The sequence below is a fragment of the Erpetoichthys calabaricus genome, chromosome 1 (genome assembly GCF_900747795.2).
Source record: "Erpetoichthys calabaricus chromosome 1, fErpCal1.3, whole genome shotgun sequence".
NCBI lineage: Eukaryota > Metazoa > Chordata > Cladistia > Polypteriformes > Polypteridae > Erpetoichthys > Erpetoichthys calabaricus.
The window spans coordinates 342757196-342772925 of NC_041394.2; the positions used below are offsets into that span (position 1 = coordinate 342757196).

Genomic DNA, 15730 nt, shown 5'->3' on the forward strand with positions numbered 1-15730 from the left:
GTAGGGTCGCTCTTCGGATACGTGGGTGTTTTGAGTTCCAAATGAATGAGGTTATTATTGAATCTAACTGTTTAAAAAATGATTTATTGATATATATTGGAATGTTTTGAAATAAAAAGAGAAGTTTAGGAAGGATATTCATCTTAACAATGTTAATTCTTCCAGCTAGAGTGAGATGAAGGGTTGACCATCTATGCAAGTCTTGCTTAATTTTTTCCATACAGACGCCAAAATTTTGTTGATAAAGAGCTTTATGTTTACTTGTGATATTTACCCCTAGGTATTTAAACTGATCTGCTATGGTAAAAGGTAGGGTGTCTAATCTAATATTATATGCTTGTGAATTCACTGGAAAGAGTATACTTTTATTCAGATTAATTCTAAGACCAGATATCTTTTGAAATACTGTTAGTGCTGTTAAAACAGCAGGGACAGTGTTTTCTGGGTCTGATATATATAAGACCATATCATCTGCATATAGAGAAATTTTCTGTTCCAGTCCTTCTCTGACAATCCCCTTAATCTGATAAGAATTTCGGCAGTGAACCTCCAGTGGTTCAATAGCGATTGCAAACAACAGTGGCGGCAAGGGACATCCTTGTCTGGTACCACATTCTAGTTTAAAGTAGTCTGAGCAAATGTTATTAAACTGAAGCTTCTGGACTGGTATACAGTAGTTTGATCCAAGCACAAATATTCGGGCCAAACCCAAATTTCTCCAATGCAGTGAAAAGGTAATTCCATTCAATCATATCAAATGCTTTTTCTGCGTCTAATGATAGTAATATCTCTGGGGTGTTTGATTTTGCTGGTGAATATATAACATTAAACAAGCGTCGGAGATTTGAAGATAGGTGTCGGCCTTTAATAAATCCAGTTTGATTTTGTGATATTACCGAGGGCAGCACTTTCTCCATCCTTCTAGCTAGGATTTTTGAGAGTATCTTAACATCATTATTCAGGAGTGAAATTGGTCTGTATGATGCACATTGTATCAAGTCCTTATTTTGTTTAGGAAAGACGATGATTAATGCTTGTCGAAATGTTTGACGTAGTATTTGGTTGTCTCTAGCTTCTGTAAATGTTGCCAAAAAGAGGGGAGCTAGCTGAGTGGAGAATTTCTTATAAAATTCTACGGGGTAACCATCAGGGCCTGATGATTTCCCGCTTTGTAGTGACTTTATAGCGTCTAGTAATTCTGTTAGCATTAGAGGTTTATCCAGTTCCTAAGCACTTAAAGCATCTATTTTTGGTATCTGTGAAGTATCCAGAAATGCATTAGATTGTGTGTTGTCTTCTTTGGGCTCAGTGGAATATAAAGACTTATAGTAATCTCTAAATGTGTGCATTATTTTATTATGGTCGATGATTTCTTCTCCATTCTTGTTGGTGATTACTGGTATTGCATTGTGAACTTCTTGTTTATGAATTTGTTGAGCTAAAAGCTTATTAGCTTTTTCTCCGTGTTCATAGTAATGCTGTCTAGACTTATAAATAAGTTGTTCAGTTTCTTTAGTTGTTAAGATGTTAAGTTCTGTATGTAGGGCCTGCCTTTTCCTGTGGAGAACTTCACTTGGACGCCTGGCTTGTTCTTCATCTATTCTAGTAATTTCATTTCTTAGCTCTGACACTTTCTTGGTTTCTAATTTATTTCTGTGGGAAAGATATGAAATAATCTGTCCTCTTAAGAAGGCCTTTAGAGTTTCCCAGAGTGTTCCTGCAGAAACCTCTGTGGATGTGTTTGTCTCTAGGAAGAAGCTGATTTGTTTGGATATAAATTCTGTGCAGTTCTCGTCTGCCAATAGAAGAGGGTTAAGACGCCATCTGCGAGGTGAGTGTGAGGGGCTTATTGATTTTAGCTCCAAGACTAGAGGGGCATGGTCAGAGATAACAATTGTGTCATATTTGCATGATTTAATTGTAGGCAAGAAATTATTATCTATAAAAAAATAATCAGTTCTTGAGTAGCTATAATGCACTGGTGAGTAGAACGAATATGTTCTTGAGTTTGGGTTAAGAAACCTCCAGGGGTCTGATAAGTTGTGATCATTTAAAAACCGTGTAATTATCTTTGCAGTATTAGATGTCGTCCCCCCTGTCACAGGAGTCCTATCTAAGAGTGGATTTAAAACACAATTAAAGTCCCCAGCCATTATAATTTTATGAGTGTTCACATTGGGAATGGATGCAAATAGATTTTGCATGAATTCCTTATCATCAACATTGAGTGCATAAACATTTATCAAAATCATTTTACTGTTATATAAGTTGCCCATGACCATCACATATCTCCCTTCAGGGTCCGACACTACATCTGATGCTACAAATGGAACTGTTCTATGTATGAGAATTCCCACCCCTCTAGTTTTCTTTATAAAGCTAGAATGGAACATTTGGCCAGTCCAGTCTTTTTGTAGTCTGAACTGATCCTTGGTTAGTAAGTGGGTCTCCTGTAAGAATACTATTTTAGCATTTAAGCCTGTTAGGTGAGAGCATACTTTCTTTCTCTTTAATTCGTGATTCAGGCCTTTAACATTCCAGCTCACAAAGTTAACTGTCCCATCATGGAGACATTGATTCTGAGTTTTTAATGTCATTTTATAGTTTTAATTGGTAATATGGCAGTTTTAATCTTAGTTTCAAGATTCCCCATGAGTTATTGCATTTTAGCCTATTGTTGCATTGATATTTATAATTATAAGAATTACAAGAATAGATTAGATATAACCTGCTCTCCTTCTCTCCCCCCTTTATCCCCCCACCCCCCCATTTTGCCTCCCCACATGAGGCTAGATCCCACTTCGCGATGTCCCAGTCCTCTGACATATGAAGAGCACGTCCAAAACAAAACAAACCCCACCCTGCAGCGGCATTAGAGAATTAAAACAGAGATATCTTTTGCAGTTAAATTCTTAATACTATCTGCTGAAAATGTTCTCATTAACAATATTTAAGCTTGAAATAATCTTCAGTGCTTTTAAATTAAGATATTAAGATTAAAAAAAAAAAAAAAAGAAACAACCCTGGGAATGATTTTAAAAACTAGTCTAGGATAAACCTGGTAATTCCTACTGTAATAGTGTAATGGTAATAGTATAAATAGTAGAAAAAGCAATAAACCAAGGGTATGAAGTTAAACAGTCTACTTTAAGGTATAGTAAAATAAAAAATAAAAAAAAAAACAAAAAAACAATCCTACTTTAATTACTTCCACATTTTCACACTCACGTCTATAACTCTATAACTCTGATTAAAACATAAACATATAAAGTCCAGATAAAGAAAGGAAAAAAAAGGGATGTATAATTATAATACCAGTCTCTTTAAACATGGATCCAGAGAGCAGATCATAGGTCCTTCCCGTTCCTTGATAGAATACGGCTCCTTAACTTTCAAAAAAGTGTCGGAAACAGCTTCTTTAGTTCCTTTTCAGCTTCTTCTTTGCTTAGGAAAATATAATGTTGATCTTGAACTTCCACTTTCAGTTTGGCGGGATACAAGAGGCTGTATTTGATATTGGCTTTCGCTGTATTTGGTATTGGCTTTCCGTAGCAACTTTTTATTGTTGATGTAGGATCTGCGTTTTGCAGCTGTTGATGGTGAGAAGTCGGGAAATATACGAATAAGATTATTTTCGAATATAATCTCTTGCTTTCCTCTGAGAAGTGCCATCACATCAAGCTTACATCTTAGTCGCTCGAAGCGGACAATAAAAGACCTAGGTTTAAAGGCGCTTGGTATGTTTGTGTGATAAGCCGTGGCTATCTCAATGTCGAGTTTAAAGTTATCTCCAATTATTTTAGACAGTAATTCTACTGCAAATTTCACTGGGCTTGAGCTTTCTCGTTTCTCAGGTATACCCTCAATTCTTATATTATTTCTTCTGCACCCATCCTCCAGGGCTGCAAGTCTGTCTCTAAGTTGTTTTGCATTCGGAGTTCGCAGCTGTGACTTTTTCATCGGCGTTAGACGCCAGTTGCTCCGCTGTTTCAACTCGAGCCGTGAGTCCCTGCTTAACGTCTTCCAGCTGATCTGAAACGTCATTAATATGATCATCAAGCCTTTTCAGTTTGGAATTAGTTTCTTTGATGTGTTCCATTAATTTCTCCAACATGCCTTTAAAGTTCACATCAAAACGTTTAAATAGACGCGTTTCGTTATCTTTGTTATCCTTCTTGAGCTCAATGGTCACCTTCTTAAGATCATTCATGTTATCTTTCTTAAGCTCATTCATGGCCGTAACCATGGCAGTGGCCAGTGTATCGATCATCTCTTTCAGTTTGGACAGTTTGCTTCGGCTTTCGTGCTCCGCGAGTGGAAATGCAGCTCCTGTTACAGCAGATTCTGCAGGCTCGCGATGAGTAGATGAGAGCACATCCTGCAGGGCCCTTTCTAGTCTCGAGTGATCCTCAGAAATCGGCGATCCATCGCGACCTGTATCACTTGCACCTTCGCTCCCATTTTCACTCTCGACTGGGGACGATACAATGGAGCGGGGTCCCAGGAAATCTGCGCATTCGTCTGCCTGTTCCAGGTCAGTCTCCATGAGGCCATACCTTGCACTTGCACTCAGGCCGGAAGTCTGTCCAGACTTTGATGCAGCTTTAAGTTTCTTTTCTGGTTCTTTCTGACTTTTCTTCTTGTTACTCATGCTTGTATATTGTAGTGGAAGTTCCTTGGTTGGGTTAAATACAGGATACCTCTAAATAATATGAAATACGTGGGAAAATAAAGCCGCTGCTAGCGGAGCTCTGCTTCAGACGTCCATCTCCTATAAACGGACGAAACCAATATTGCAACTCTTTTCTAATAATAATGTTTTGTTCTGACAGTCATAACATTATTTTTAAGACTTGTGAACAGAGGCATTAGGCATCTGCAGTGGGTTTACAAATAAAACTCTGGAAAAAGGCGCTTAATGATGGAGGATGGCAGCTAAATGGCTCAACTCTTAATGACATTTATTTAAAATCACTAAACAAAGATTCAGCTATTTTAAAGAACTCAACACAAACTTTCATGTTTAATAATTCTCTGCATGGGCTCTCTAAACTCCGAGGACTTCTGCTCATTCATTCTTAATTCGCTCGCACTTCACAGCTGCTTTGTATCACGTGTAATGTTCAGTTTCCGTTGTGCTTTATGATGTCACCGAATAGGTAACATTAAGAAATCGAACCTACCCTTTTTATTACCAAATGACACACAATACAATACAAAACTCTCATAGAGGATATAAGTTCAATATTCAAAAAAGCATAAACAACATTCAAAGTACGGGGAGGGGGGGGCTAGATAAATTTCACAGAAATTTCACAAAAAATAGTGCAAGATAACAAATAGGGAGCACAGGCCAAAAGACACAGGAGGCATACACGGTGTCGCTGTCACCATAGATATATATAGATAGACGCCGCATTCACTGTGTTGCCCAGTCGACACAATACGTAATACGTAATAATTAAATTATTATATTTATTATTATAATAATAATAAAATATATTAAATAATTCCTCCCATATAAGTAACATTTCTCGGACTGCCTTCTTCCATCTCTGAAACATTTCTAGACTTTGTCCTGTTCTTATGCAACACAGTACTGAAGTATTGATTAATGCCCTAGTCACCTCACGTATAGATTACTGTAATGCTATTCTAGCTGGCATTCCACAAAAACTTATGCATCGCTTACAACTTCTTCAAAATTCTGCTGCCAGAATAATAATCTGCTGTTCTAAATCCACTGAACATATTAAACCTATTCTCTCTCAACTTCACTGGCTCCCTGTTCACTACAGAGTACAATACACAATACTGCTCTTAACATTTAAAGCTCTCCACGACCTCACTGATCTCCTACAGACTTACACTCCTCTCGCTCACTCAGATCCTCATCTGCAGCTCGACTTTCTGTACCGCACATCAAACTGTTCTATGGAAGCTCGAGCGTCTCTCATTGTGCTCCTCAACTCTGGAATTCTCTTCCCTCTCATATACGTCAGCTCGATTCAATAACACATTTTAAAACTGCCCTCAAAACTTATCTTTTCAAACTGGCATACCAATTGTGAATTTTGCACTGTTACTGCCAGTTATCTTTGTCTTTCTTTTAACAGTGAAATGATACACTCAATAACAAAAATAAACAATTTTATTATATACAAATTGGCTTAATAATTTCTGAAAAAATTTCACTCATTCCTCTCTCAATCTCTCTCTCTCTCTCACACACACGCACAATGCGGTTATTTAAATATATACAGGATAGGATCTAAACTCCTTGAAACAGAACTGTCTTACATAGCTTTTTCCGCGTGTTGCCACTCTGTAACTTGAGAGTATTCAGTCTGGCAATATGGTGCAGCCTTAGTTTGTGGAAGACAGACACAACTAAAGACATGAACATAAAATGATGGTTGTCAATTTCAAACAGTGTTTCCTCAATGTGCTCCTTGAGAAAAAACACATCATCTGAACCAATCTCAGCCCGAACAAACTGATTGATCAAAGATCCACTGACACCTTGTCCTAATGTCGACTGTCGGATAACATGCTCAGCTACTTTGACCACCTTGACTGTACCCTCAGAAGGAATCATCAAACCTCCTTTGTTTTTTAATGTGAGCAAGTGGTAGCTTTGATCATATGATGCCATACAGCATCTGTTACCAAACTAGCACAGCACACATCACAGGACAGCTTTCTCAAAATCCCATCTAAGGGCTACCTCCCACTGCTTCCTGAGGTGGATTTCTATGGGAAACTTTCAAAGTTTGAGAAATGTTAACAGCTAAAAACAATCTACATAGTTAGTGACTAAATACGTTTAGCCAAAACGTTGTTTGGAGGCTCACTTGAGCACATAAATGCATAGTTTTGCTATGTTAGCCTGGCGTAGCTAAAGTTAAGATTATAAAATGGGATTTTCTAATGGCCAAATATAACCAAAACAATTGTTCAGTTTTACCTATGAAATGTAATCCCTGTGATCTGGTTTGGAGCGTACAGCGGTTTGTACAATCCCAAGCAGCACATGAGTGAGGCATCTTTATCCATTACTTCACGCCACAGCAGTGCCCCTCGCAATATGGCGGCGACGTTGACGTACGATGCTGCTGGTCATGAGGCGTCTAGTAATTCTATGGCTATGTGCGTGCCTGCCCGATCTGCGCGCGCACGCGTATTGAAAGACAACGTCATCGCATCTTTTACGAAGCTGCCCAATCTGTTTAACGCATGCGTGAACACTTACGGTACGTTAGGCTTTCAATACGCGTTCGCACGCAGATTTGGTAGAGAGACACACGGAGAGAGGCAAAGCAAGGTAAGTGCCCGGGGTTTGGAGATAACGTATTGTGGATGTATTTGTTCTTATTTATTAAAGCAGTTACTGCATAAGAATTAAGTGAGAAATGAGCAGCGCGACCTCCAGCCCACTTCCGAACTTCTCGTTTTCGAGTCAATTTTCTACTTTCCATTGTCTAGACACACCGTCGCATCCTCCTTCGTTTCATTTTCATTTATTTTCGTGTATTCCTATAGTCGTAACATTCTCGTGTAGCACTTGGATTTATTTCGTCAGTGTTCACGGAGACGATCACAGCACCAGCTTTTGATTTCAGTCGGCAAGATCTATCTCCTAAAACAAAGATGATACAATTATTTTAAAAACCACAACCAGCTCATATGTTTACCTCTCCTACCCCCTCTGTCAATACACGCAGTGGGTGTCTTTCTCATAGCACAGTAATCATCTCAAATACTAAATGCTGCTTTTTTAAGAAATACCAGCAGGAGCTTCACCTCCGCTCAAAGATTTCACCTGGGTGTCGAACTCTGACCAGACTGCCTGATTAATAAGCAGACCACCATGAGAGGACTCACCATCTGGCTTGGGCATTATACATGTTGTTATATCAAACTCACTCTTCTGAAATTGTACACAAAATGCTTAAAAGGATAAAGCGCTGTTATCGCTGGCCACTGGATTTACTTAATCTGTTTCTTGAAAAGGGGGATGGAGGAGCTCAAGTCAGGTCAATCAGCTATTTACTTCTGCAGAAGGGAAGTTCACAGTTTAACAGAACAACGTACATTAAAAGTTATAATGACAACAATGAGTTTTATTAAATCAAAAACTATAAATTATCAACTCGGCAAGTAATAGGGGGACTGGTGGCTTAATCCTTTACCAGGGAAGGATTGTCTAACCTACTGACAATAATAGAAGGTACTAGTGATTAGTTAGCCTGACAGGTATAAGCTAGCAAACCCCTTTTTCATTTCAGCAAAGTTTAATTCCTCTTCATCGTCTCCTTCTTGATGTGCCTGTTTCTTAACACAGTCTTGTGCCCCTACTTGTATAAACATTCATCAACAATTCTGGGACCCCAGCAGCACTATACGTTTAATTCAAGTAGTGAATATTACTGTGTAAGATTGTCGTCTTGTTTCTGTCTGTTGGACCTTCACTCCACTCCTAAGTTTGTTTCACATCTGATAATTTGAAATGAAGAGCAGTGAGTTACTGTCGGCATGCTATGAACTGTCTATATAAACCTTAACTGAGAGGGTGTTGTAAAATGACATTCAAGTGTCTTTAGATCTAAGTGATGCTGTTTTAATGAAGTTAATTCCCATTGTTTCTACAGAGAAAAAGCTTCTGTTTACTGTAACATCTGAATGGATGTGAAAAAAGGAGACCTGTGATGTGGACACGAATATGATGGAGATAACTGTAAATATTAAGGAGGAGAACTGTGAGTGGGAGTCCATCTACCCTAAACAGGAAAATCTGAGCTTTAAAGAGGAGGACAGTGAACTGCAGCTAGTGAGCATTAAAGAAGAAGACAGAGAGTATTCTGTTAGTATTGAGACACACAACCATACAGATTTGAAGAGTGTAAAAAAAGAGAACTTTCAAGAAGAGTGTCAAGATGGAGTGGTGACAAGGTTAGACTCTTCTCAATGTGGGTACCGTTCACCTCCAGAGCCTTCTATCAATGTGAAGTCTGAATCATTCCAGTCTGACACAAAGAGAACTGAGGAAACTACATCTGCTGGAACTCAGGAAAATCAGCCACCAGCTACAAAGAAGTCTGGGAAAAGTAAGTGTAAAATAAAAATGTGCAAGTTTTTAGGATTGGGGATTATGGGTGTTAAAGTTTGGGTTTTGTGGTTTTTATGAGAAACTTAGAAATGGAGTGAAAATACTTCGTCTTATTGTCTGTTTAAATGTAGTTTGAGATTTCATTTAATGTTAATGTAAGGTTTAACAATTTGTTGTTCTTCCATTATAGTGATTTTATGCAAAAGTCCTAAATATGTTCCTGGTAAAGAGTGCTATACAAATGTTCAACTGCTATAGAAAGGTTTTGACCCCTTTGAGATTTCCCTGGATTTCTGCATTAATTCATCATAACAATGTGGTCTGATCTTCAATTTATGCTCTAATATCAGGCAAGCACAGTCGTCTTAAACTAATAACACACAAACAATTGGACAACTTTTTGTCCTGAACACATCATTTAAATGTTCACAATCCCTGCCGGGAACCTTCTGTCTTTACAGACTGGTTGATCCTTCTTTAGCAGTAATGGCCTCCACCAAACCTTTTGTGTAGCTGCTGATCAGCCTTGAATTTGAGCCTATTCCTCCTTTCCAAACTCTGTCAGTTCCTTTATCCCCGAGAGCTCTTTTCTGATCAGTTCTCTTTAGGTCAAGCCACAGCATCTCGTGTCTCTTGGACCATTCCAGAACAACAATTTCCTTATGTTTTAAACCTTTCTTTTTGATTTCTTCATTTTTTTTGCCTCATTCCCTTTGCTAAGCTTTTACTATCCTGATATTTTTCTTTCAGATTTCTTATTAATAATATGGCCAATGATTTTGAGATTTTTGTCCCTCAGGGTTCAGTGCAAGGGCTACTGCTATTTTAAATATATAAATAATTTAGATAGGAATATAAATAACAAACTGGTGAAATTTGCAGATGACTCTAAGATAGGTGGATTGGCAGATAATCGAGACTCTGTTGAATCATCACAGAGTGACTTGGGCAGCATTCAGGCTCAGGCAGATGGAATTTAATGTCAGTAAATGTAAAGTATTACACTTAGGAAGGAAACATGTTAGGTTTGAATACACAATGGGAGCTCTGAAAATCAAAAGCATACCTTATGAGAAGGATTTAGGAGTCATAATGGACTTGGCACTATCAACTACCAGATGGTGTTCAGTAGCCATTAAGAAGGTAACAGAATGTCAGGTTATATAGCACCTTGATGTGTGGAGTACAAGTCACAGGAGGTTCTGCTGAAGCTTTATAACACACTGGTGAGGCCTCATCTGGAGTACTGGGTGCAGTTTGGGTCTCCAAGCTCCAAAAAACAATATATCAGCACTAAAATAAGTCTAGAGAAGAGCGACTAGGCTGATTCTAGACATGAGAGGTGTGAGTTATCAGAAAAGATTAGAAGACTTCAATCTTTTCAGTTGAAGCAAATGCAGATTAAGAGGAGGCTTGAATGAAGTGTTTAAAATCATGAAAGTAATTAGGGCAGTGGCCAGGCTGTTACCTTTAAAAAGAGTTCAACAAGAACACGAGGACACGGTTGGAAACTTGCTAAGGGGAAGTTTTGCATTAACGTTTAGAGAGATTTTCTCCCCACAGAGAACCACAGATATATGGAATAAGTGACCAGGTAGTGTGTTGGAGAGTAAGACTTTAGGGACATTCAAAGCTAGAATTAATGTTGCTTTAGAGAAATTAGGTGGACCAGATTGGCGGGGTTTGTTGGACTGAATGGCCTGTTTTATCACCTTTTTTGTACTATTTCCAATTTCTGTTTAATGAAAGCAAAATACTTTTTGTAAGACCCTCACTTTGTTTACCTTACCCTTTTCTGCACGAGGAGGGGCTCTCTGGCCTTTAGACTTGTATCAAGATAACTCATGCACACTTAGTTTAAGAAACTGAATAATACAATGTGCTGAAAAACCCAAGGATTATAGAAAAATAATATCTGTGTATATGATGACAGAGAAGAAAGGACACAGACTGACTAGATATATGTACCAGCGTAACACAGAAGAGGCTGTTTGTTTACAGTACTTGCTATTTAGAGTTGTAATGTATCTTGGCTAACTTTAAACAATTCTACAATACCAAGGCTTTAAGGAGGATTTCCAATGTTTGCAGTTTTTGCTTTTGTAGTTCCAGGTTCAAGTGGAGGACGTTTCTTGCATTAGAGTGCACTCTTTGTCTTTGCTGTGTGTTCCTTTGTTCACAGTGTGCTGTGATGCTGTCTTTCTCACCTCACTGTTTGGCACTTTGCTGCGCCTTCTGCACCTTTCTGGCACAAGAGTGTAGGTGCTAAAGTTCACTTTTTGAAGTAATGGCTTCTTTTTATTCTTGTCAGACTGTGCTCAATCACTTGAACAGAGTTTGGGAAGAGTGGCCCTTAGAGGCAGTTTAGGGTGTCCTGGTCCAAGGCTCTATGGAGAGGAGCTTCCAGGTCAAAGAAAGTTTGTGAACTGTTTTCTCCGCAGAGTGTGGATGGCTTCTCACCCTCAAAGAGAGCAAATTGTCAGCTTTGAGCTCACAAAGAGAAAGCATTGTGTGCTTTTTGGCTCACCAGAGACAACATTTCGTCATCCTTCAAGTACCAAAAGAGACAGAATAGAGGAATGCAGCTAGATTTAAAAGAAGGGTTTAGCCTCTGGTGATTCGATTAAAGCTCCTTCCATTTGTAGATTCACGGCCTGCTTATTAGCTCGTTATTTTGTCCATCACAAACAGGCAGGTTCAGGTCTCGGTTACAAGCCTAAAATGAAGGTCTGTTTGGGTGTTTTGTTTGAAGGAGCCTCTGCAGAGATGTCGGATCAACTCAGATTTACACCTTTGTGTTTAGGTGAAATATTGGGCTGATAATTAATATGAGCTGAGGCGCAGCCATTGTTTCAGGATTATGGAGTGAGAGGGTGTAGCTGGTGTTCTGCGTCCTTACTAAATTTGCTGTCTTTACAGGTCTTGTGTGCCAATAAAAATCCTATTTAAATGGGCAATGCCCACCTTGACCTACACAGTCATGAAGTATCTGGTGTTGTGATATAAGCACTTGATGTGCGGCCTGTGCAGCTCCCCCTCCTTGGCCTGCTGTGGCAGGTGGTCTGTGTGCCTCAGTGACCCCTGTATGATGTCTGGAGATTAGTGCTGCTGACCAGGACTATAAGGCCGGCTTTATACTTCACGCAACGCGACGCATGCTGCAGCGGACGCTCCTGCTACACAAGCGTTGTAGTGTTTATACTTGCGCGTGTACTTTACGTAAATCTGGAGGAATCCACCAGGTGGCAGTGCGAGATATTATCACGGTGAGAACAGGTTCGGCTTCTCTGTGTTGTGAATTGCCTAGAACATCCATTAAATTCCGACGACACCTTACCGCAATATGTTTGAAAAGGATGTTTATTGATTAAATCCAGGGATGTGTCCATTCCAGCAAGCATTGGGCACAAGTGAGAAACAATCCCTGGACGAGGCCTCAACTCATCGCAAGGTGAATACAAGCACTCACCTACACTAGCGTCAATTTAGCGGCACCAAATCCCCAAATCTGCATATCTTTGGAAGGAAACTGGAGCACACTGAGGAAACCCAGCAGGAAAACGTAAACTCCAGGCAGGTAATATCAGCGACGTGACTCCCTGCAAAACAGCAGCACTAACACTCTGCCACTGTGTCACCCCCATGTGTGTAATTATTAACAGTATTCATTATTTAAACGAAATTACTGATTTATCTGTAAAATGTAATATACATACTTTTTCATCATGAAAGTGATTTCAAGTATAAATGTAAGGATTCTAAATGTGCAGAGAGTTGGAATATCATACATTTAATGTGCTCAGTGTTCTATTGCTGGCGATCTACTGCTGTCAGGACCAGAAGAAGCCCTAGAAAAAAAGACGGCAAAGAAGATGGTACGTGAGACTTTTAAAATGTATTGTGTCATTACGATTGGGAATATGCGATCCTTGAATATAAAAGCACCACAAAATACATCTGTATGTTGGCATTTTGCTTCACTACTTTGAACCATTTATCAAATGTTGAAGCGCGCACACCGATCTCGTAGGGTCCGCAAAGCAGCTTTCTGTCGCATGTAGATAGTAAACAGAGACTCTGACGTCACATTCCAACTTTAGCACACTGCGCCCCCCCGACTTTTTGATGGTACTGCAACTCGCGCACACGTCGCGTTAATTTCTGAGGACCTGCTCAGAGGACGCATCAAATGAACACCGAGATCGCGTGGCAGCCATGATGCGGGTGCGTACGCGTTCTGAGCGTGAAGTATAAACGAGCCCTAAAGAGTAATGATGGGTGAGACAGATTCGAAAGTTTGTCTTTACACAGAGAAAGCACAGATGTGTGGACTAAGTGACCGAGTAGTGTGGGAGACAGGAGGGCTTGTAATAAGACATCACTTGATATCCAAGGACTCTGGAAAAAATACACAAACCATTAAACCCAGTGGACTACTCTGGTATCTCTCCCTAGACAGGACCCTTTGCTCTTTAACATTTACATGATTACATCTGTAGAACACATTTATGGGGTCTTAATTAACCAGACTGTAGTGGAATTCTCACTTACAGATGCCAATAAATATGCAGCATGTTACCAATCTACAGAGCAATGATTAGCGATAGATATGTAAGGCACTATTTCAGAGAAAAATGTAAAAGACATTATATAGTCTATATCAGGGGTCCTCAATCACCGTCCTGGAGGGCCGCAGTGGATGCAGGTATTTGTTCCAACCCAATTGCTTAATTAGAAAGCAATTCTTGTCAATAATTTAATTTCATGGCTTGTTAGTGCTTTAACTCTGTCATGTCAGGTCATTCTTGTATCCGAGATTTTCTTCCCCTTTCTAAGGATATCATCCAAATGATTTGAAGGCTAAAATGGAGGAGTAATTCTCAGTCCTTCACTTTTTTCTCTTCACTTTCCTTCCAAGTATTTAATTTAAGCCAAAAGTGCACAATCAATACACACAGGTGGAAATGGTAACAAGATAAATGGAGAAATGCTGCTCTCTTTTGTCATTTGCATGTTATTGCTAATTAAGAGCGATTAAAAACCAAGAATACAGCTGTTTAAGACTAAAACAAGCAATAAGGGTTCAAAATGTTAACGAGCGAGACAACTAAAATGAAGCAGACGTGTTACTTGAGCAATAAGTGCTTTGTATTAAGCAATCAGATATAGCCACTGCGGCCCTCCAGGACTGTGATTGTGGATCCCTACTTTAAGATATTTCCAAATGGCAGTTATTTTCTTTTCTTCACCAGTTTCCACTTTGTGCTCTCTGTCAATACTGCATGTGCCCTCGGCTTAACATATTCTGTGTCACCAAATCAGCAGAGCTATCCGCCAACTACAAGCCAATGTCGCAGTAACAAGCAAAAGCTGGCCAATTCTGACAAAAGGGTGATTAATTTGTGCACTACTACTATTCACATCACTTTTAATTATTTAATTTTATTTTTTTCTCTCCATAGCGCTCTTCATTGAGTGCAGGCTTAAAGTACTTGACGTTTCCAGCTCTAATATACCATAACAGAGACAATAAATACATGAACACACACATTTGTTCAAATATGCAGTAAAACCTAGCACATGCCACCGACATGTCACATAGGTGATTAGTCCTGGTGTCACCTGCCACTCACCTTTAAAGCAGAAACACCAGCAGCTGCGCTCATCCTGGGCTTTCTCATCTTCTAATTGTTCTCCAAGATCACTGCAGATTCTGTAGGCCTGTGCATGAGGCCTCACTTGTCCATTGCCCTGTTTTGCTTTGGTGGTTTTTATTTTTAAACAAGCCATTTTGGTGTCAAGAGGTTTTAGTTTAATTCTGGATAAATGTTAGAGAAATATTATTAGATGTGGAATTTTTCATGCTTGGCATGGCATTCTGTTTTATATAGTACTCACCACAATGTTTGAGACAAAGAATTTTTTCTATCATTTACCCTTATGCTCCACAGTTTAAAATTACAAATCAAACAAATCATACATTTCGGTCACACCATATAGAAACAATGGCACTTTTTATTTTTTTTTTTTTATTTTAAAATGGTACCCCCAATTTCTGGGAGTCATAGATAGATACTTTATTAATCCCAAGGGGAAATTCACATACTTCACTGTACTTATAAGTACAATTACCTCACTGTAAACTTGCAGTACAGTTATAATATTGCACGACCTGAGCCACTTTATACAGTAAAGCGCATATTTACATATGATGACAATATCATTTTTAAGATGAAATGCAGCAAAATATGTTTATTATATTATACAGATAAAACTTTAACTTCATTTAAAGATTCTATATTGTTAATAATTAAACATGTGAGGACACGGTGCCACAGCGCTAGCTAGTTCAGGGATTGTTCCTGCATTGCATTGTATTCTTGCTGGTGCTGACGCGACACTGGAAGGATAGATGGATAGAACAATTAAGCCCATACTACGAAGATATTTCAATGTTCCTTAAAAGTTTTGAAGAATCAGCGTTCTAAGCTTACAGATGGCTTCACGTCTATTACAGAGCTGATTGTGTGGCGATTGGTTACTTGGAGAAAGAAAAGCAAGGACAGGAATAGGAGGTTAGTACGTTTGAAAGAGACAGTACTTCTGTAATAAAGTATTTCA

General features: G+C 39.0%; 1 protein-coding gene across 1 annotated transcript in view; it reads left to right on the top strand.

Moving 5' to 3' along the window:
* The first annotated feature begins 7246 nt into the window (after positions 1–7246).
* LOC114665162 (zinc finger protein 791-like) overlaps positions 7247–15730 on the top strand; it is a 44268-nt gene continuing 35784 nt past the window's right edge. The window contains exons 1-2 of the mRNA XM_051934829.1: positions 7247–7324; positions 8652–9107. Of these exons, the coding sequence (XP_051790789.1) occupies positions 8723–9107 (385 nt within the window). The 5' untranslated portion in view covers positions 7247–7324; positions 8652–8722. The remainder of the gene's footprint in view (positions 7325–8651; positions 9108–15730) is intronic.